Here is a 24,712-nt window from a genome sequence, read left to right on the forward strand (position 1 = left end):
GGAGTATGACAAAATAGAGAATAAGGGTACCATTAAGAAAAAGGAAATAGAGAAAAAAAGAGGGAAGGAAAAAGACACATCTAACTTCTACATTAAAAACCCAAACCTGACTCTGCTTTCCTGACTGTGGGTCCTGTGTACTAAAAAACTAGCTAAGACAAGGACCAAATTATCAGCCTTGGTCACTCCTGAAATATGTATTAAATTTACATCCCACAGGACTATGTTAATGAAAACATTGTCAATTTTTGTCCTTAACTTTTACAATGTATTCATTATATTTATAATGTCTCTTTATAAGGTAGAGTGGCTGTGAGGTAATAGTACATAAAATGTAACATAGTTTAACTCCACAAAGATACTTATCAATTCTTATTGCTGTCATTATACATTCTATGTTTATGGTGCTATATTAACAAACTTGCTATACAATTCAGACTAAAATCAGAAAAGGTAGAATGTCTGTGGAAAGAAGAAAGCAGAGTCTTATTGAAGAGGTTTCTTCTACTAGAAGAACATTCTGTAGTCCAAATTTTTCTAGACAATTCTGGGGAAAGGTATTTGGTGAAGACAAACTTAAAACCTCTTCCAAAAACTTAATTTCTAAAGCTACATGGAAAGAACAAAAGGACGTGGACAGAAGCAAGAAAGGTGAAAATCAGAGCTCTCCACATTCTCCTCCTCCAATGGGGCTCTTGATCTGGGCAAGAAATATGAAATGAGACTATCATTTTTCCTATAAACTTCAGATTTGGCATAGAGCTTAAATTTTGTAAATGCCTATGAAAAATATGAAAACTATCCAATGGCACACACGCAAAGAATTTTTTTTTTTTTTAAGATTTTTTTTTTTTTTTTTGGCCGAGTTGGGTCTTAGTTTCGGCATGCAGGATCTTCGTTGAGGCGTGCGGGCTCTTCCTTGTGGTGCATGGGCGTCTCTCTAGTTGTGGCGTTCGGGTTTTCTCTTTTCTAGTTGTGGCACACAGGCTCCAGGGCTCATGGGCTCTGTTGTGTGCAGCATGCGGGCTCTAGTTGAGGCGCTCGAGCTCAGTAGTTGTGGCGCGTGGGCTTAGTTGCCCCACAGCATGTGGGATCTTAGTTCCCTGACCAGGGATTGAACCCGCATCCCCTGCATTGTAAGGTGGATTCTTTACCACTGGTCCACCAAGAAAGTCCTATGAAGAATTATTATTAATGATAATAAATAGCTTACCAATTAATTAAGAGAACTCGAAGCCCAGATATCACAAAAAGCACATCCATTTGGTAGTGCAATGAATTGTATCTATTTCTTTATTAGTATACCTTTCGCAGTACACTTTACTTAGGGTAGATCTCAGCATATTCTAGGCTTAAGAGTAATGTGCTAAGTAGCAAAGAAAAGCCATAAATAACATATAAAGTCTATAATAGCCATAAAATCTAAATTTGTACATACTTCAAGAATTTCTGCTCTCCATATACCAAAATTAATCTAATCCTCTATTTATTCACCCCTAATTTGTTTTAACTACATCCCAAAAGCCATCAGAGAAGGAAATACCTAGATCCTAGAAGGAATCAAAATCTAATTATGTGTGTGGAGCTCTACTTTTATTGCCAGTATTCACCATTCTTCAATACTACTCCTTTGTGCATTATTAAAATATTCTCTAAGACCAAAGGAGAAGAAAAGAGTTATTAGGAAACATTTTTCATCAATGATCATAAAACAGCAGAAGCACTTTACCTGACTGCCATCTAACAAACACACAGAATTAAAGTTCTCCATTCTCTCTATAAAACTTACTGACTAAAGCCCACGATACACTGACTCCCCACAGCTAACTGGCTATTTTCTAGAACTCAGATGCTTACAAAAAGTCAGTTGTGTTCATTTCCAAACCTGCTCAGGTCACTGGAATACTAATGTACTTTAAAAATGTAATTAAACAATATTGTCAACTGATGAAATACAGTGGAAAAGAAAGAGCTGTTGTTTCTATGAAAGTTAAATGAATGTTTTAGAAAAACTTGGTAAAGATGAGTTGCTTTAAATTAACTGTCATGAAGTAACATATGGACAAGACTACTGCAGAAAACTGAAAAGAAGTTTTATGAAAATCTAAAATTTTGCACACCTCGACTGATTCACAGGTGCCTAAGCTTTTACCTCTTTTTTTAATTAAAAGTACAAATTTTGCATGACCCATCACTGATGCAGCTTATGCCAAAAAAGATGCTGCAGACGTCCAACTGGCAGATACAAACTCAAAGAAACAGTTTTGGTCTACGCCAAAAGATTAAGAACAATATTCACTAATTTATTTTCAATTAAAATAAAACATTAAAGGTATGCATATATTTATAATTTTTAACAATTCCCTACTTTAACTAATTTCAAAACTTTTCAATAAGCATTTCATAAGAGGACATCGACTGTAACTAGTAACATTCTTTTTCAACATTAAAAAGGTCAAAAGAAAAAGAGTCACTCATGCAAACCAAAATTACTATACCTTTTCCTTTGAATCCATGGAGAAAAGATCAAAAAAAAGAGAAAAGCAAGAAATCAGTTCAAAAGTTCAGAGAAAAGACAGGTAAAATTTCAAGAGTATAAGTGATAAACTTTAGTTATCTGTGGGAATGATACTAAATGTGATTAAATGATACATCTAGCATTTATATTTAGGTATTGGTACGGAAATAAAGAAAATGCATAATATCCAAATTTTAGCACAGTAAATCCAAGTCCATTAAGCTTGATAAAAACAAAAACAATTTCCAAAAGATAATCTACTAAAGTATACTAACAACCCCCAAAATGGAAAACTAAGGGCCTTAGGATAGGGAGATATCTTTATTAAGATTCGAATTTTTGAGATCCTATATTTAGGTAAGAACCAAGATACATAATAAATACCATATACCTATAATTCCATAAGAAAAGGCAATTTACATGACGTTTAAGAAGCTTATAATGATTACTATTTTAATGACCCAGGCCTCTATTCCAAAGAGAATCTAATGGTACTTAAACAAGTACAGTTCTGCACTTTTTCCTATGATCAACAAAGATGTTTAAAAGATCAGATTTAACCCAGATCTCTAATCTAGACACTTCATAGTATTATTACTCTGCCATTTTTTTCCTGGCTTTCAAGCAAATTTAAATCCATTTACTAAAACTCATTGTCCAAATATCTGATTCCCACAAAAATGAGTAAAATTTATTAACTGCATGATTAAAAATCCAAAGCCTAACTAGAATATTATGATCCTTTCTCAAAATGTTCATTATGGCATACTTTCTTTTTCATGAGACTGTAATGAAAGATTATTATTTCATCAAATCTACAAGAAAGTTGCTGGGGTCTAAAAAAATTAGAAAGCAGGCCCAAGAAAATTAAGAAGACAGTAATGAAAAACAATAAACTCTTCTTCTCTGTTAGTTTTTATTTTAAAAGACTTCATTTTTTTTTTTTTTTTTTTTTTTTGCGGTATACGGGCCTCTCACTGTTGTGGCCTCTGCCATTGCGGAGCACAGGCTCCGGACGCGCAGGCTCAGCGGCCATGGCTCACGGGCAGAGCCGCTCCGCGGCATGTGGGATCTTCCCGGACCGGGGCACGAACCCGTGTCCCCTGCATCGGCAGGTGGACTCTCAACCACTGCGCCACCAGGGAAGCCCTAAAAGACTTCATTTTAATTTGTTGCAGTAAGCTCTGCATGGATTTGATTATAAGCAGGCACATATTCTTATAACCTTGTGGTAAGGAAGGGATATTAAAGCAGATAGAGTTGAAGAAAAGTGAGTACTGGTAAGTGGGAACAAAAATAAACATGTATTCTGCTGACAGATAAACACGTACATTATATTTTATCCTCATTCATCTTAGTTCTTCCATTCTTTCCTTTATATACCTTGCAATTTGCCTCCTTTTCTCTCAGAACTGGGGAGAACTGCTTGGAAGTGTGGAAATGTACTGATCTTAGGATTCAGTATTCCTTGATTCTGAATTTGGCTCTGTACATGTCACTTAACCTCTCTGGTTCTCAATCACCTCATACGTAAATAAGGGGATTGAACTAAAAGTCCTATGAAGATCCTTTCCCAGAATTCTATCAATCTGATACCAACTATGCCCTCATAGGAAAACAAGCATTCCTACACGTGATAGGAGAGCAAGCTGGTAAAACTTTCTAGAAGACAATTAGGCAGTATACATCAGAAGTGTTTAAAATGTTCATACCCTGACCTCCGCAAGCCCACTTTTAGGAATTTGTCCTAAGGAAATAATCATGTGCACAAAAATGCAGTTACAAAGATGTTCATCACTCTACTTTTTGGTTAGAAACAACCTAAATGTCTTATAGTAGGAAACGATTAAGTAAAACGTGGCCATTAAAAATGATGTTACACAGAAACAGAATCACAGACATAGAAAACAAACTCACGGTTACCAAAGGAGAGGGGGAGGGGTAAATTAGAAGTTTGGGATTAGCAGATACAAACCACCATATATAACATAGATAAACAACAAGGTTCTACTGTATAGCATAGGGAACTATATTCAATATCCTGTAATAAACCATAATGGAAAAGAATATGAAAAAGAATATATAAATATATATATAAACTGAATCGCTTTGATGTACACCAGAAACACAACACTGTAAATCGATCATACTTCAATAAAAAAAAAAAAGCTAATAACTTAATACAGAAAAAAATTATGTTACAGATGACTAATAATCACATGGAAAGATGTTCATTATAATGAAAATGCAGGTTACAAATTAACATGATCCCATTTGGGGGTGTGTACATATATATACACACATGTACAGGAAAAAAGATTAGAAGGCCATACAGAAATGTTAGGAATTATTCCTGGATGGCAGAATTTGGTGTATCTTCAACCTTTTGCTCATCTAAATATTTTATTATGAACACATATTATGGAATAAGAAAAAATTGTTGTTTAAAGAATCAATTCTAAAGTTCTCAAGAGAATTATATTTTTGTTTCCATTCTTCTCATCCCCAGACAAAAAAACTTTATTATTTATATCAATCGCCTTTGAAAAGACTAGTTGTTAAAAACACAGATAAATAAGGCTTTTGGCATAATGGAAAATTTATAAATAGGGAGTCAAATTGTTCAAAAACAAGGGAAAATAACTAGTTATTCACTCATACGATAAATAAAAATGCAAGGCCCACAGAGATCAAACTGTGGTTCTGCTATTAAGGTCTTCCCAGGTAATCCTTACACAATATCCTGTAGAGTCCTTACCAAAATACAGTGTCATCAGGAATTCCATTTAAGAAAGTTGCAAAAGACTTAAGATCCATAGAGAACACTAAAAATGACAGGAAAATATTATCTAGTAGTTTTTAAGTAAACAGAACAAAATGTTCTGCTCATAGTATTGAATGCAAAAGCAAAGAAAGATTAAACTAGGTTTATTTAGTCTCACGTAGGAAAAGAAAATGAGAAAATAGGACTATCACCTATCATACAAATAAAACTAGCTAAGTTCTCTTCTCAACCAAAAAAAGAAAGTGATTATGGGCTAAAAATTTTTCTGTTTAGAGGGATTTACAATGTAAATGAAAAAAAACACTGTCAGTAAGAGTTACTGAAAATTACTGAGAAAGCCTGGGAATCTCTTTCCCTGAAGATCTTTTCAAATACCTACTACTCAGATATGATTTAGAATAAAACATTAGCACCACCACAAACCAGAGGAACACGAAATGACAACCTCTCAACTTTATATCCTTTTTGTCTAGGTCTGCAGAGAGTCAAAAGATATGATATGATAGCTTATAAATTCATAAAGAAGAAAATAAACTTGCAATGAGCAACAAAATGAAGCTGAGTCAAGTAATTTTTAACTATAAAAACGCTGACTGCTACTTTTCAAGTTTTTCTGGCTTTTTTCAAAAAAATTAAGTTTACTAAAAAAACTGTGATTTTAAAGACATTATTAAAAAAACCCCAAATACTTAATATTTAAAATAAGGAAAGTAGTTAGAAAATTTACCAAATATTAAAGCCAATCCATGAGATGTACCCACTGCTATCAGACTCGACACTGCCTGAGAACAAAAGAGAAGATTACATTTTAAGACATTACAAGGATCTTGAAATAATCAGAATTGAATTTGCTGGTTTTCTTTCCTCTAGGCACCAGATAACATACCAACTATTATAAATAAGGAAAATTTCATCTAGGAGGCAAAACAGGAAATGAAACTCAGAACATCTTATTTCTGGGAATCCCTCTAAATTTACTCTAAGGGTAACAATATTAAAATATCATATGTTCAACATTATAGGCAAAAACATGCCACTTAACTTCCTCTAAAGCAATTTTTTGAAAAATTCAGGGGTCCACACAAAGTAAGAGGCACTTATGCTACCCAACCAAGAGCCTCCTACGAGTGTGGGAAAGGGACAAGAAAGCCCTTCTGCATCTTATTCACAGGAGCCAAAAGGCACCAGAAATACTCAAAACCCAGCCCACTTCCTCACCAATTGACTATCTAATAAGAAAGCTACAGGAGGCAGCTGGAAATAGTTGAAAATAGAAAAGAGGGCACTAGTGTGCTTTCAATATCCCCCAGTTCTCTATAATCACTCCACAGATTTACTATTTGGCAGGCTTGGCAATGGAGTTCAGAGCTGTTAAGTGTACTATTTACCACAAAGTGATTTTACCAAACACTGTTTTCCACTCCCTATAACCAAAGCGAGGCCAAGTCACAGAAGGAGCAAATATACTTGGGCAGGGTAGCACCACATACAAATAAATTGGGAAAAGGCTAATCATTATTTTTCTTAAAAAACAAAACAAAAAGAGAAAACTGAAAATAGAAAGAATGAGAACATTCAACAAGGACAAATTTTAAACCTGATTACTGGCAGTAAATGACATGAATTAATTATCACAAAATTTATGTAATAACTTTGAATATCGGAAGAATAAATCTAAGAAAACCTGATCAAATAGAAAGCTTACCTTTAAAGGATTTAAAGTATACTTACAATTGCTGTAGGCAAGCCAGCATCTACTTTGTCCTAAATAAAATTTTAAAAAAAAGTATTTGAAAAGACTTTCCCATTTTTAAGCAGAAAATGGTATAAGGCCCTCTCTTTACATATACAATTCAGACAAGAGGTAGAACCGTCATTTTTGCCCCCAAATAAGAGAAACTACAAAAGTTGTATATACCAACAAAATATAAAGAGCACAAGAGCAGATCGTTTTCTTTTACTGTTTCAGGAAGGGTACTGATTATAAATGAAAATGTAAAGGGAAAGAGAGAGGAAAGAGATTCTATTTTCAATAATGTGAATAAACTATAAGTACTATGGGTCACAATGGTAAGAGTACATAAAGATTTTAAAAACGGAAACATATACTAAAGACATTCTTCCTCTAAGTAGGAGCTTCCTACCCAGCAGATTACAAAATAACCCCTAAATAAAAATCATCAGCCATAAAAAGAAACGAAATTGAGTTATCTGTAGTGAGGTGGATGGACCTACAGTCTGTCATACAGAGTGCAGTCAGAAAGAGAAAAACAAATACCATATGCTAACACATATGTATGGAATCTAAAAGAAAAAAAAAATGGTTCTGATGAACCTAGGGGCAGGACAGGAATAAAGACGCAGACGTAGAGAATGGACTTGAGGAGGGGGGGAGGGGGAACGGTAAGCTGGGATGAAGTGAGAGAGTGGCATGGACATACATACACTATCAAACGTAAAATAGATAGCTAGTGGGAAGCAGCCGCACAGCACAGGGAGATCAGCTCGGTGCTTTATGACCACCTAGTGGGGTGGGATAGGGAGGGTGGGAGGGAGGGAGACGCAAGAGGGAGGAGATATGGGGATACATGTATATGTATAGGTGATTCACTTTGTTATACAGCAGAAACTAACACCATTGTAAAGCAATTATACTCCAATAAAGATGTTAAAAAAAATTAAAAATGAAAGGCAAAAAGAAATAAAATAATTTTTAAAATAAAAATAAATAAATAAAAGCCAGAGCAGGGTATATTCAGTCAGAATAAGAAAATCAAAACTTAAGTGCTAGTGCCAGCTCCTTACCAGTGACTGTGTGACCTTGGCACAGCCACCTAACCCTTCTGAGTATTAGTCCCCTTACCTGTTTGCAGAAAAGGCAAACACTGCCCTAGCTACCGCCATGAGTTGTCCTGAGGATCAAATTAAATGTAAAATATCCTAAAAATGTAAGGGTGTCTACTAATATTTGGTACTTCTGTAGCTTTGAATAATAACAAGGGCTTTCAATGATTAGAACTGTAGTAGCAAAGAGCTTTCAAATGTATTTATCACATTATTTGATACTCAAACCAGGAGAGATGGATCAAACAAGTAGTATTATTCTGATTTTCCAGATTAAGAAAACAGATTAAGATTCTTAAGATTCAGATTAAGTTTCAAAGAGCTTAAATTGACTTGCCCACAGTTATTCAGGAAGTGGTAGACTATGTCTAAAACTCAGGGTTTCCATTCCCAGACCAGGCTCTTTGGATCACTTCTGTATTTCTTTTCTGTCTGTCCCTGTCAGTGTGCTCAATTCATTATTATAATCTCTCAGAAGGCAGAATCTATTATATCCAACTTTACAGAGCTTCCCAGGAACTAACCTAAAATACTTACACCAGGGCATGGAACTATGAGGAAGAACAATCACCAACGCTGCTATGTACAACGTTCTGGAGAGTAGGATATACTCAACTTTGTGTGGATGTGTGTGTGTAAAGGATGCCTAACATAATGCTGAACAATAAAGAAACATGCAACAAATATTTGATAAATGATTGATTTGTGTCCTGGACAGGGAAAAAGAATGAGCCAGCAAATGAAGAACATAAACTATATTCAAAATGGAACCTGAAAAATGCAATCAGAAGTCAGCTAACTTTCAAAGCTAAAACCCACAGATATGGGAAGCAATTTAGAGGATATATGAATAGAATTTTAGTGCTGGTGTTACGGCATCTTAGGATAGTGATTCTCAAAAGCCACGCGCGTTAGAATCACCTGGGATACCCGTTAAAATGCAAATCCCTAGCTACACTGCTAGAACTAGATTCCAATTCAGTAGGTCTGGGATGGTGCCCAGGAATCTGTATTTTCATAAGTATCCTAGGAGATTCTTATACAATGGACACATTTTGCAAAAACACTATGCCAAGGTATCCCCGTCATCTTAAGTGATCATAAAATGATAAATATCCTTTAAAATTAATTTGAATCCATTTTTTAACATCTTTATTGGAGTATAATTGCTTTACAATGATGTGTTTCTGCTTTATAGCAAAGTGAATCAGTTATACATATTCATATGTTCCCATATCTCTTCCCTCTTGCATCTCCCTCCCTCCCACCCTCCCTATCCCACCCCTCTAGCTGGTCACAAAGCACCGAGCTGATCTCCCTGTGCTATGCGGCTGCTTCCCACTAGCTATCTATTTTACGTTTGGTAGTGTATTTTAAATATAGTCACATGTCATATTACTTTGAGGAGGATTCCAAAATTAAACAATGAGGTTCACAACTCCAAAAGTTTCATCTCTCCTAAGTGTTCTCCAGGCACAGACTACAAGGCCATGATGATCAACGCCTTAGGCAGCCCTAAATAACATCACTATCCACATGGCTGAAAGCATTACTGAACAGCCATTCAGGAGAGAAACCCCAAAATATAACTAGCTTTACATGTTAATAAACCAACCATCACAGAAAAGCATACAATTTAAATTGAGCTGGTAATCCAAAATTAGGAAAGCAGAGTATGAAGACTGTCACAAGAAAAGCAGTTTTCATTTTAACATACCAAAGGAGCTCAGCCATGGCAATGAAATAAGAACAGAATGCAAACACTCTGGGATTTATTACAATTTTTCCCTCCTCTTCAAGAGAAAGGAGAAACCCTTTTAAATAACAGATTTATCTAATCATTGTTCAATGTCTGAGTTTTAGTTCAGTCTCCATTATTCAAAATATTTTTAAAACTGCACAGGTGGGTCAAATGACTGTTCTGGTTCATCTTGATTTTGAAAGGAATGAATTTCATCACCTACATCAGGATTAAATTCAGAAAACGTCATGGAAATGTAATCCTCAACAGGTGGTTCCCATTCTAGAAAATATGAGCTACTCTCCACCTACAAGAGGAAGGACAATTGCCCAGGTTTCCTCCATTGCTTGACTATCTCTCTATTTAAATTGACTTCATGATATATGAGCTGGGTCAGGGTATACCAACTGTCCGCAGAGAACACTTTTTCTTTCTTTCTTTTTTATTGTTTCTTTGGGGGGTTTTTTGGTTGTTGTTTTCGGTGGGGGGGGTTGTGTGTGTTTTTTGTGTTTGGTTTGGTTTGGTTTGGTTTCTGCAATAAGAGCTTTCTCTAATAAACCTGAAGATTACAATGTGGTTATGGTGTCATAATGCCACTTCTGTATCAATCTCTTACCCTTGTGAAAAATCAAAACTTTGTCCAAACTGAATATGCAAAATACCAATTAAACTCCAGGAAAAGAACATAAAAACATATCAAAGTTCCTGGGGTATGAATCTGTCATCATCATCATTATTATTACTGTTATTATTTACAGAACCTATATACTGAATTCAGAAAACCAAAACTGAAAGTCTGCGTAAAACTACAGGCCTTGAGGCCAAAGGAAAATTTGATAAAACATACCCGGATCAGCATCTATTGTCTTGATGGACTATTAAATATTTCTGCACTTAACACAGTACTCTAAATCATTTTCAAAAAAGACACAGATATTCTGTTCCAGCTATTATACACTGGCCACATTCACCAATACCACCCTCATTTCACAACAAAGAAGCACTAGACTTGGGAGCCAAAAACCCCAATTTTGAGTAACTGCTCTGCTATCTCCTAACCCAATGATGTAACACAAGTTAATGTCACCTCTCTGAGCCTGTCTTCTCATTTGTAAAATAGGATATGGCTCTCCCTACTTTCAAAGTTGTAAGAGTATATGAAATAAGGTACATGAAAAGACTTTTGTGAATTATAAAAAAATCACTCAGTTGTAAAAGATTCTGATCAATCATTTCTCCATATGAAAAGACTAAAAAAAACAAGCACTCTACCTCAACCAAATACACAAGACGGCAACTAAACTGCAAAGGAATTTAAAGAAAAAGCAGATAGTGTTTCTTTTAGGCTTGCTGCCATATTTCATTTAGGCACACCCGAGACTCTGGGCAGACCTTTATTTCATGGCTGCACTAATTTCTATGTCAAGATGTGTAGCTATGTCTTATGAGTCAAAAATAATCACACAAAACCCATGAAAGCCAGATTCTATTTTTCTTAAGCCTCGGGCCAAGAGAAGTGCTATGCTTTGTTTTATGCTCATTCCTACTTCATTATGCCATTGCAGGTTATAAAGTTGGGGGAAGAGAACAAAATACTTACAGCTGCAGACACTATTTGGGCAGAAATGCCCTTCAAAAGTGAATGTCGCATAACTGATCCATGGAGTGAAAAAGAATCAGGTAATTTCTTCTTTCTTAAAAAGAAAAAAAAAAGGAAAATGTTTAAGAATTGGAAAAAAAAATTGAAGAGGCAGGGTCTTTAAAACTTTGAAAGAAGAAAAAATAAAAACGAGAAAAGCATAAAACACTGTATTACTTTGTTAGCTCTGGTTTGCAAAGAGGTATAAAGTCTAACAGTCTCACGTTAAAATGTACTGAATCCACCCTGAGCCTCAGAGAAGCACAAGCAGGAAAATGAATAAAGCCACCATTTCTTTTTCACTGATTCAACCTGTTTCTTGCCCACCTTAAGAAATACAGCAAGAGGTTCTGCTACTCATCAGAAGGTTGCCTATGGAGCACCCCTGCTCACATGTCTACATTACCTCTACCTGCCTTCCACCTTTGCCACCTTTCTTGCCCTCCTGTTGTCTATAACGACCCTCTCATTCTCCAACCAACTGCCTCAAATTCCCTACTCATTACTCATTCTCTGATGCTCCTTTCACTTAACCTACGCATCACTGTACAAAAAATAATTTAACTTTTACCAAACATTGAACACCTACCCTATGTGACTAAACGTATGCTCTGGGGATACAAAAATAAGAAGGTCAAAGCTCCTACTCTCAAGGACCTCATATCCTAGCTAGAGGGACTAATGAGTAACTCACTCTTAAATTAAAGGATAAATGTTAGAAAAGAAAAATAAATAAAGCACTGCAGAAATGAAATGAAGAGTTTAATCCTGTTTATTAGGGAGCTATTAGGGAGAGCTATAGAAAAGAAAAGGCATCTGAGCTGGCCTTGATAGATAACTAGGAGTCTGTCAGACAACAAAAAAGCACAAGCAATAATATGAAGATGTAATGGTGCACAGTGTGTGGAGAATGTAAGTACACAAAAGGCATGGACCAGGAGGACAGGAGTGGGAGTGCTCAGAGATAATGTCAAAATGGTAAGCAGGGTTCAGACTGATGCCATGCAAAGCAGTTCTGACATTACTATGCAGGCAAAAAGAAGACACCACAGCTTTTAAGCAGGTAGTGACCAAATCATCCAAAACATTTACGTTATAATGGTTCCATACAAATTTTAGGATTGTTTTTTCTGTGAAAAAATTTGTTATTGAAATTTTGATAGGGATTGCACTGAATCTATACATGGCTGTGGGTAGTATGAACATTTTAATTAATCCATGAACATGGGATATCTTTCCATTTGTGTTTTTTAATTTCATTCATCAATTCTTATAATTTTCTGTGTACAGCTCGTTCACCTCCTTGTTCCTAAACTTATTCCTAAGTATTTTATTGCTTTTGATGCCACTGTAAATGAGATTTTTATTACTTTTTTATATATTTCATTGTTAGTTTATAGAAACACAACTGATCCAAATCAAAGTAACCTTGAGAAAGAAGACCAAAGCTGGAGGCATCACACTTCCTGATTTCAAACTCTATTTCAAGCTACAGTAATCAAAACAGGATGGTACTGGCATTATAAAAGACACATAGATCAACGAACAAAACAGAGAGCCCAGAAATAACCACTTGCATATATTGTCAATTAATATTCGACAAAGGAGCCAAGAGCACTCAATGAGGAAAGAATATTCTCTCCAATAAATGGTGCTAGGAAAACTAGGTAATCACATGCAGAAGAATGAAACTGTACCCTTACCTTATACCGCTCACAAAGATTAAACAGATTAAATACTTAAACATAAGACCTGAAACCACAAAGCTCTTAGAAAAAAACAAAGGGAAAAACCTCCTTGACAGTGGTACTGGCAGCAATTTTTTGGTTATGTATGGAACCAAAAACACAAGCAACAAAAGCAGATATACATATAATATATATAAATATATATAAATGGGACTACATCAAACTAAAAAGCTTCTGCACAGCTAAAGAAACAATCAAAACATGAAAAGGCAACCTATGGAATAGGAAAAAATATCTGCAAACCATTAACCCCATAAGGGGTGAATAACCAAAATATATAAAGAACACTTATAACTCAAGAGCAAAAAACGATCTGAGTAAAAAAATGCGCAGAGGACCTAAATAGGCATTTTTCCAAGGAACACAACAGATGGCCAACAGGTACATGAAAATGTGCTCAACATCACTAATCATCAGAGAAATGCATATGAAAACCACAATGAGATATCATCTCATATCCATTAGTATGGCTATTATCAAAAAAACAAAAGATAAGCATTTGTGAGGATACAGAGAAAAAGGAATCCCCAGACACTGTTGGTGGGAATGTAAACTGGTGCAGTCACTATGGAAAATAGCATGGAGGTCCCTCAAAAAATTGAAACTAGGACTACCATGTGATCCAGCAATCCCACTTCTGGGTTGTATATTCAAAGGAAACAAAATCACTATCTCAAAGAGATACCTGCACTCGTATGTTCACTGCAGCATTATGCAAAATAGCCAAGATACGGAAACAACCTAAGTTAAATGTCCATCTACAGATGAATGGATACAGATGTGTATGCACATACACACACACACACACACACACACACACACACACACACACACACAATGGAATATTATTCAGCCATGAGAAAGAAGGAAATCCTGCCATTTGTGACAACACTGATGGACCTTCAGGGCATTATGCTACAAGAAATAAATCAGACAGAGCAGGACAAATACTGTATGATCTCACTTATAGTGGAATTTTAAAAAGCCAAACTCACAGAAAGACAGACTAAAATAGTGACATCCAGGGGCAGAGGGAAATACAGAGATGCTGGTCAAAGGGTATAAACTTCCAGTTTTAATATGAGTAAGTTCTGGGGATCTAATATACAGCATGGTGACTATAACAACACTGTGTTATATACTTGAAAGTTGCTAAGAGAGTAGATCTTAGATGTTCTCACTGCAAAAACAAAAAACAGGCGAATTATGTGAGGTGATAAGTAACCCTTCTGTGGTAATCATTTCACAACATATACATATATCAAAGAATCACGCAGAGGGAAGACAGCAGAAGCAAGAAGAATTACAATCCTGCAGCCTGTGGAACAAAAACCACATTCACAGAAAGATAGACAAGATGAAAAGGCAGAGGGCTATGTACCAGATGAAGGAACAAGATAAAACTCCAGAAAAACAACTAAATGAAGTGGAGATAGGCAACCTTCCAGAAAAAGAATTCAGAATAATGATAGTGAAGATGATCCAGGACCTCAGAAAAAGAATGGAGGCAAAGATCGAGAAGATGCAAGAAATGTTTAACAAAGACCTAGAAGAATTAAAGAACAAACAAACAGAGATGAACAATACAATAACTGAAATGAACACTACACTAGAAGGAATAGCAGAATAACTGAGGCAGAAGAACAGATAAGTGACCTGGAAGACAGAATGGTGGAATTCACTGCTGTGGAACAGAATAAAGAAAAAAGATGAAAAGAAATGAACACAGCCTAAGAGACCTCTGGGACAACATTAAACGCAACAACATTCGCATTATAGGGGTCCCAGAAGGAGAAGAGAGAGAGAAAGGACCAGAGAAAGTATTTGAAGAGATTATAGTCGAAAACTTCCCTAACATGGGAAAGGAAATGGCCACCCAAGTCCAGGAAGCGCAGAGAGTCCCATACAGGATAAACCCAAGGAGAAAAATGCCGAGACACACAGTAATCAAACTGGCAAAAATTAAGGACAAAAAAAATTATTGAAAGCAGCAAGGGAAAAACGACAAATAACATACAAGGGAACTCCCATAAGGTTAATAGCTGATTTCTCAGCAGAAACTCTACAAACCAGAAGGGAGTGGCATGATATACTTAAAGTCATGAAAGGGAAGAACCTACAACCAAGATTACTCTACCCGGCAAGGATCTCATTCAGCTTCGATGGAGAAATCAAAAGCTTTACAGACAAGCAAAAGCTAAGAGAATTCAGCACCACCAAACCAGCTCTACAACAAATGCTAAAGGAACTTCTCTAAGTGGGAAACACAAGAGAAGAAAAGGACCTACAATAACAAACCCAAAACAATTAAGAAAATGGTCATAGGAACGTACATATCGATAATTACCTTAAACGTGAATGGATTAAATGCTCCAACAAAAAGACACAGGCTTGCTGAATGGATACAAAAACAAGACCCATATATATACTGTCTACAAGAGACTCACTTCAGATGCAGGGACACTCAGACTGAAAGTGAGGGGATGGAAAAAGATATTTCATGCAAACGGAAATCAAAAGAAAGCTGGAGTAGCAATACTCATATCAGATAAAATAGACTTTAAAATAAAGAATATTAAAAGAGACAAGGAAGGACACTACATAATGATCAGGGGATCAATCCAAGAAGAAGATATAACAATTATAAATATATATATGCACCCAACATAGGAGCACCTCAATACGTAAGGCAACTGCTAACAGCTATGAAAGAGGAAATTGACAGTAACACAATAATAGTGGGACAGTTTAACACCTCACTTACACCAATGGACAGATCATCCAAAATGAAAATAAATAAGGAAACAGAAGCTTTAAATGACACAATGGACCAGATAGATTTAATTGATATTTACAGGACATTGCATCCAAAAACAGCAGATTACACTTTCTTCTCAAGTGCGCACAGAACATTCTACGGGATAGATCACATCTTGGGTCACAAATCAAGCCTCAGTAAATTTAATAAAATTGAAATCATATCAAGCATCTTTTCTGACCACAACGTTATGAGATTAGAAATGAATTACAGGGAAAAAAACGTAAAAAACACAAACACATGGAGGCTAAACAATACATTACTAAATAACCAAGAGATCACTGAAGAAATCAAAGAGGAAATCAAAAAACACCTAGAGACAAATGACAATGAAAACATGATGATCCAAAACCTATGGGATGCAGCGAAAGCAGTTCTAAGAGGGAGGTGTATAGCTATACAAGTCTACCTCAAGAAACAAGAAAAATCTGAAATAAACAATCTAACATTACACCTAAAGGAACTAGAGAAAGAAAAACAAACAAAACCCAAAGTTAGCAGAAGGAAAGAAATCATACAGATCAGAGGAGAAGTAAATGAAATAGAAACAAAGAAAACAATAGCAAAGATCAATAACCCTAAAAGCTGGTTCTTTGAGAAGATAAACAAAATTGATAAACCATAAGCCAGACTCATCAAGAAAAAGAGGGCGAGTACTCAAATCAATAAAATTAGAAATGAAAAAGGAGAAGTTACAGATACCACAGAAATACAAAGCATCCTAAGAGACTACTACAAGCAACTCTAGGCCAATAAAATGGACAACCTGGAAGAAATGGACACATTCTTAGAAAGGTATAACGCTCCAGGACTGAACCAGGAAAAAATAGAAAATATGAACAGATCAATCACAAGTAATGAAATTGAAACTGTGATTAAAAATCTTCCAACAAACAAAAGTCCAGGACCAGATGGTTTCACAGGTGAATTCTATCAAACATTTAGAGAAGAGCTAACACCCATCCTTCTCAAACTCTTCCAAAGAATTGCAGAGGAAGGAACACTCCCAAACTCATTCCATGAGGCCACCATCACCCTGATACCAAAACCAGACAAAGATACTACAAAAAAAGAAAATTACAGACCAACATCACTGATGAATACAGATGCAAAAATCCTCAACAAAATACTAGCAAAGAGAATCCAACAACACATTAAAAGGATCATACACCATGATCAAGTGGGATTTATCCCAGGGATGCAAGGATTCTTCAATATACGCAAATCAATCGGTGTGATACACCATATTAACAAATTGAAGAATAAAAACCATATGATCCTCTCAATAGATGCAGAAAAAGCTTTTGACAAAATTCAACACCCATTTATGACAAAAACTCTCCAGAAAGTGCGCATAGGGGGAAACCTACCTCAACATAATAAAGGCCATATATGACAAACCCACAGCAAGCATCATTCTCAATGGTGAAAAACTGAAAGCATTTCCTCTAAGATCAGGAACAAGACAAGGATGTCCACTCTTGCCACTATTACTCAACATAGTTTTGGAAGTCCTAGCCACCACACTCAGAGAAGAAAAAGAAATAAAAGGAATACAAATTGGAAAAGAAGACGTTAAACTGTCACTGTTTGCAGATGACATGATACTATACATAGAGAATCCTGAAGATGCCACCAGAAAACTACTGGAGCTAATCAATGAAGTTGGTAAAGTAGCAGGATACAAAATTGATGCACAGAAATCTCTTGCATTCCTATACACTAATGATGAAAAATCTGAAAGAGAAATTAAGGAAACACTCCCATATACCATTACTACAAAAAGAATAAAACACCTAGGAATAAACCTACCTAGGGAGACAAAAGAGCTGTATGCAGAAAACTATAAGACAGTGATGAAAGAAATTAAAGATGATACCAACAGATGGAGAGATACACCATGTTCTTGGATTGGAAGAATCAATATTGTGAAAATGACTATACTACCCAAAGCAATCTACAGATTCAATGCAATCCCTATCAAATTACCAATGCCATATTTTACAGAACTAGAACAAAATATCTTAAAATTTGTATGGAGACACAAAAGTCCCCGAATAGACAAAGCAGTCTTGAGGGAAAAAAACGGAGCTGAAGGAATCAGACTCCCTGACTTCAGACTATACTACAAAGCTACAGTAATCAAGACAATATGGTACTGGCACAAAAACAGAAACATAGATCCATGGAACAAGATAGAAGGCCCAGAGATAAACCCACACACCTACAGTCAACTAATCTATGACAAAGGAGGCAAGGGTATATAATTGAGAAAAGACAGTCTCTTCAGTAAGTGGTGCTGGGAAAACTGGACAGCTACATGTAAAAGAATGAAATTAGAACACTCCCTAACACCATACACAAAAATAAACTCAAAATGGAATAGAGACTTAAATGTAAGACTGGACACTATAAAACTCTTAGAGGAAAACATAGGAAGAACACTCTTTGACATAAATCACAGCAAGATCTTTTTTGATCCACCTCCTAGAGTAATGGAAATAAAAACAAAAATAAACAAATGGGACCTAACGAAACTTCAAAGCTTTTGCACAGCAAAGGAAACCATAAACAAGACGAAAAGACAACCCTCAGAATGGGAGAAAATATTTGCAAATGAAGCAACTGACAAAGGATGAATCTCCAAAATATATAAATAGCTCATGCAGTTCAATATTAAAAAAATGAACAACCCAATCCAAAAATGGGCAGAAGACCTAAATAGACATTTCTCCAAAGAAGACCTACAGATGGCCAAGAAGCACATGAAGAGCTGCTCAACATCACTAATTATTAGAGAAATGCAAATCAAAACTACAATGAGGTATCACCTCACACCAGTTAGAATGGGCATCATCAGAAAATCTACAAACAACAAATGGGTGTGGAGAAAAGGGAACCCTCTTGCACTGTTGGTGGGAATGTAAATTGATACAGCCAGTATGGAGGTTCCTTAGAAAACCAAAAACAGAACTACCATATGATCCAGCAATCCCACTACTGGGCATATACCCAGAAAAAAATATAATTCAAAAAGACACATGCACCCCAATGTTCACTGTAGCACCATTTACAATAGCCAGGTCATGGAAGCAACCTAAATGCCCATCGACAGACAAATGGATAAAGAAGATGTGGTGCATATATACAATGGAGTATTACTCAGCCATAAAAAGGAATGAAATTGGGTCATTTGTTGAGACGTGGATGGATCTAGAGACTGTCATACAGAGTGAAGTAAGTCAGAAAGAGAAAAACAAATATCGTATATTAACGCATGTATGTGGAGCCTAGAAATATGGTACAGATGAACCGGTTTGCAGGGCAGAAATTGAGACACAGATGTAGGGAACAAACGTATGGACACCAAGCGGGGAAAGCCACGGTGGGTGGGGGTGGTGGTGTGATGAATTCGGCAATTGAGATCGATACGTATACACTTATGTGCATAAAATTGCTGACTAATAAGAACCTGCTGTATAAAAAGATAAATAAAATAAAATTCAAAAATTAAAAAAAAAGAATCACATTGTATACCTTAAATCTACACAGTACTGCATGTCAATTATATCTCAATAAAGCTGAAAAAATTTAAGTTATTTATTTGTAGAAGAAAGTGATGAACAGGTTAATATATCCAGCCATGGCCCCTATCCCACAAGAGTTGACAACCTAAAGAAGACAGCACTGACACAGGCAAAATTTAAGAAGTCGAGGAAAAATACACCAACAACTTAGCCACATTAAAGTTACACATGAATTCAATAAAGTATTTACATTATGCTTCCTCCACTTCTCTTTCCTTTTCATGTGCTCTCCAAGAATTTGGAAGGTGAAAAGCAGCCAAAATGAAGTTATATAGGGTTAGAAGTCCTTTTCCCAAATCTTTAATCATCTCTGTGACTCTCCTCTGAACCCATTTCAAGGGAATGCAGAAACACTGGAGCTGTCCTTAGAGAGCAGGAGGAAGGTGGTGGAGGGAGGAGGGAGGGAACAGAAAGGTGGTGAGGTAAACCAAGCCTCACATTTCCACCACAGACACTGTACCAGGGGTGATGTGTGCACCCTCTAAGGGCTCTCCTGCTTCTGGGTGTCCCCAGCTATTATTATAGCTTCCTACTGTGTGTACAGAAGACAGTCGTCATGTCATCCACCTTTTTATCCTCTCCCCTCAACAGTGCCTAAATATTCAGGATCTAGCAAGCATTTTATTTCCACCTGAGTGGGCCTTCTACTTCCTATGCAGAGCTTCAGCAGGCCATACTGTATGCAAGTGTGATTTAAATGAATGCTTAACCAGAGAGCCCAGAAATAAACCCACACACCTATGGTCAATTAATCTTTGACAAAGCAGGCAAGAATATAAAACAGGAAAAAGACAGTCTCTTCAGCTATTGGTGCTGACAAAGTTGGACAGGTGCATGTAAATCAACGAAGTTAGAACACACCCTCTCATCATGCACAAAAATAAACTCAAAATGGCTTAAAGACTTAAACATAAGACATGACACCATAAAACTCCTAGAAGAGAATATAGGCAAAACATTCTCTGACATAAATCATACCAGTGTTTTCTTAGGTCAGTCTCCCAAGGCAACAGAAATAAAAACAAAAGTAAACAAATGGGACCTAATCAAACTTACAAGCTTTTGCACAGCAAAGGAAACCATAAACAAAACGAATGGGAGAAAGTATTTGCAAATGATGCACCCAACAAGGGCTTAATTTCCAAAATATACAAACAGCTCATACAATACAACAACAAAAAAACAAACAACCCAATTGAAAAACAGGCAGAAGACCTAAATAGACATTTCTCCAAAGAAGACTTAAAGATGGCCAGTAGGCACATGAAATGATGCTCAACATTGCTAATTATTAGAGAAATGCAAGTCAAAACCACAATGAGATACCAACCCACACTGGTCAGAATGGCCATCATTAAAAAGTCTACAAATAACAAATACTGGAGAGGGTATGGAGAAAAGGGAACCCTCCTACACTGTTAGTGGGAATGTAAGCTGGTGCAGCCACTATGGAAAACAGTATGGAGGTTCCTCAGGAAACTAAAAACAGAATTACCATATGATCTAGCAATCCCACTCCTGGGCATATATCTGAACAAAAGTATAATTCAAAAAGATACATGCACCCCTATGTTCATAGCAGCACTATTCACCATAGCCAAGACATGGAAACAACCTAGATGTCCATCGACAGATGAATGGATAAAGAAGATGTGGTACATATATACAATGGAATACTACTCAACCATAAAAAAGAATGAAATAATGCCATTTGCAGCAACATGGGTGTAACCAGAGATTATCAATACTAAGTAAGTCAGAAAGAGAAAGACAAATACCATATGATATCACCTTTATGTGGAATCTAAAATATGGCACAAATGAACCTATCTATGAAACAGAAAGAGACGCAGACATAGAGAACAGACCTGTGGTTGCTTGGCAGGGGCGGGGAATGAACTGGGAGTTTGGGGTTAGTAGATGGAAACTATTACATATAGAATGGATAAACAGGTCCTACTGTAGAGCACAGGGAACTATATTCAATATCATGGGATAAACCATAATGGAAAAGAATATGAAAAAGAATGTCTATATATGTATAACTAAGTCACTTTGCTGTACAACGGAAATTAACACAACATTGTAAATCAACTATATTTCAATTTAAAAAAAGAAGAAAAAAATAAAAGGATATTTACCTTTTTAAGTTGGTCCTGTCGCCACTATCTGAGCTTGCCACAGACGAAGTATCATAGGAGTGAGAATCAATAGTATCAATATTTAACAATGTAGGATCTTCAAGAACAAAAGAATCATCTTCATCATCAGTCTAAATTAGAAGAACATGGATAAATAAATTCAAAATTCCAAATACTCCATAAGTCAAATAGGCGTTAATGGGTTTCTCCAAAACACTCATATGCTTATTCTGTTTTTCACCCATTTTTCACGCATTGCTGTTGACCAGAGAGGCATAGTACAGAATTAAATTACAACTCTAGTTATCTCTCCCTACAAAGAGTTCACTCCAAAAATTTCTTTCTTGTAGCTGGAAGAAGTAGGAGCAGTTATGCATATTATTGTTAGTTGCCAAATATTTCTTAAAATTCTAACGTGTATAGATGCTTTACTAGTTAACTAACAGCCAATGGCTAATTGAAGAAAATAAATACCACCTGACTATAGATAGTTTACCTTAAGAAATACGACAAGCAGACAGAAGAAAGGCATTCTGGGTTGGAAACAGCATGTGCAAACACAGTGATTTCATAATAGGAATTTTGCCCATGAAAAAGGAAGTAGTCTAAAATGAATGGAGTATTTGAGTAGGAGTTGGAGGTGATCCTAGAAAGATAAGCTGGGATCCAAATTGTAAAAGTCTTATATTCCATTAAGCTAGGTGATAGGAGGGCCCTATTTGTCCACCACTGTAACCCTAGTGCCTAGTACGATGCCTAACACATAATCAGTACTCATTTACTTAATAAATTAATGTACTATATATAGTAGGCAGTGGAAAGGCAACTGAGATCTTTAAAAAATGTACACATGATGGGAACCATGCTTTAGAAAGATAAATGGGGCAGTATGAAGATGGATGAGGGTAGAGGGGGAGACAGGCAGGGAGACTAATAAGAACCAGCAAGATGGCTATTGCAATGTCAAGGAAAGACAGGAGAGTTCAGTCTAGGAATGCAGCAGAAGGGGTCAAGAGAAGGAATAAGGAAAGAGACATTACTGAGGTAAAATCCAAAATTCCTGGTTACCATTTAAACAGTGTGTTTTGAGGGGTTGGGGGGGTTAAGAAAGAAGTCAAAGAAGATTCCAAGGTTTCCAGCTTGAGCAACTAGCAAAAGGTGATACTACTAACTGAGATAAGAAAGCAAAAAGAATAGCAGATAAAGCAGAATGAGTTTAGCTTTGAACAAGCTGATTCTGGGCAACAGACATTAAAGAAAAAAGTTCTGATCTTACCTCCTCTTTCAGCTGGACTACCTTCTGCCTTATCATTTCCATTCATATTCTTAAGAGAGCAGAGCAGTCCATACTCATTACCTCCACTTTCTCCACCCATTACCAGCTACTGACTACTACTCTTGCTGAAGTTACTAGTCAAATCCACCAGCCTATTTTCCGTTAGCATGCTCTTGTCCTGTACGCATCACTTAACACTACTGGCCATGCCCCACTTTTTGAAACTTTCTCTTCCCTTGGTTTCCAATACATCTCTTTGCTACTCCTCCAACTTATGTGGCCTCTTCTATCAGTCATGTTCTCTACTTGTCCTCAGCCCAACCTTTAAGTGGTGTTGTTCCCCAGGATTATATTCTTGTCTCCTCCTACTTCACACACTTCCTACATGAACAAGCTAATCCATACTTATAGTTTCAAGTATGATGTCATGCTAATGACTCCATGCTAATGTCATGCTAATGTATCTTTAGTACCAACATTTCTCTCGCAGTTTAGGCCATATTTCTGACGGTTTTTCAGATATCTCCACACACAAGATTGCTAAGAACAGGATGAGGGTTAGCAAGGAGCTACTGTGTTACTTGAGAGCTGTACAAGAATGGAAGGACTGCCATAAGGAAAGGTAACAGAAACAATTCATAAATAAGAACTGCAGCACCAAGGTCTTAAGCAAGAGAATCAATCAGGATCTTATCTGATTTTCTTAAGCAGCCAGAGACATAATTAAGGAAAACAGATTAGCTAAATTAAGCCAGGGTTGAGGCTTACAGGATAAGCGGGGGGGAAAAAATGAGGAAGAGAATTGAGGGTATCAATAAGGCTGAATTTAAAATTACTAGCTACACAGTAGAGCTATCAATTCTCACAAATTGATGTGCAAAATCTACATAAGCCTATCAAACTTCAGCTGGGGTGTATGTGTGTGTGTGTAAACTAGTAAAGTGATTCTCAAACTTACGTGGAAATGAAAAAGACCAAGAATAAGCAAGGCAATCTTGAAGAACAACAACAAAGCTGGAAGATTTGAAACTGTTAGATATCAAGACCTATTATAAAGGTTCAGACATCAGAGTGTGCTATTGGGGCAAGTATAGAAAGACCCATGAAATCACACCAACACATATATGATCACCTGATTTAAAACAGAAGTGACACCGCAGAAAAGAATGGTGCTCAGTAAGTGCTGCTGCCTCATACCGCACCCCATCACACACAAAAATTTCAGATTAATTGTAGATCTAATGTGAAAGGCAGAACAATGAAGATTTTAAAACAAAATAAGATAGCATCATCATGACTTTGGAATCTGCAAAATTTTCTTCAACTGGACGCACCAAAAAACTAATTATAATGGAAAAATTTAATAAGCTGAACTACTACTAAGAACTTCTGCTCATCAAAAGAAACCATTGAGAGTGAAAAAGTAACCCACAGAATGGAAGAAGATATTTGCAATACATATATCTATTAAAAACTTATATCCATCAAATATAAAGAACTCTTATAAATAAGTTTTTTAAAAATCAATTGAATAGAAAAGTGGGCGAAAGACATGAAAAAGCAATTCACAAAAGAGATATCCAAATGGCCAGAACATACGAAGGTACCCAAATTT

General features: G+C 36.2%; 1 protein-coding gene across 3 annotated transcripts in view; it reads right to left on the reverse strand.

Moving 5' to 3' along the window:
• VPS8 (VPS8 subunit of CORVET complex) overlaps nucleotides 1-24,712 on the reverse strand; it is a 300,312-nt gene that overhangs the window by 263,349 nt on the left and 12,251 nt on the right. For all 3 annotated transcript variants that reach the window (XM_060011002.1, XM_060011000.1, XM_060011001.1), the window contains exons 4-7: nucleotides 21,822-21,952; nucleotides 11,489-11,582; nucleotides 7,035-7,067; nucleotides 6,031-6,085 (exon numbers count right to left, since the gene is read on the reverse strand). In XM_060011002.1, coding sequence (XP_059866985.1) covers nucleotides 6,031-6,085; nucleotides 7,035-7,067; nucleotides 11,489-11,582; nucleotides 21,822-21,952 — 313 coding nt within the window. The remainder of the gene's footprint in view (nucleotides 1-6,030; nucleotides 6,086-7,034; nucleotides 7,068-11,488; nucleotides 11,583-21,821; nucleotides 21,953-24,712) is intronic.

Source organism: Delphinus delphis, chromosome 4, assembly GCF_949987515.2.
Source record: "Delphinus delphis chromosome 4, mDelDel1.2, whole genome shotgun sequence".
Classification (NCBI taxonomy): Eukaryota; Metazoa; Chordata; class Mammalia; order Artiodactyla; family Delphinidae; genus Delphinus; species Delphinus delphis.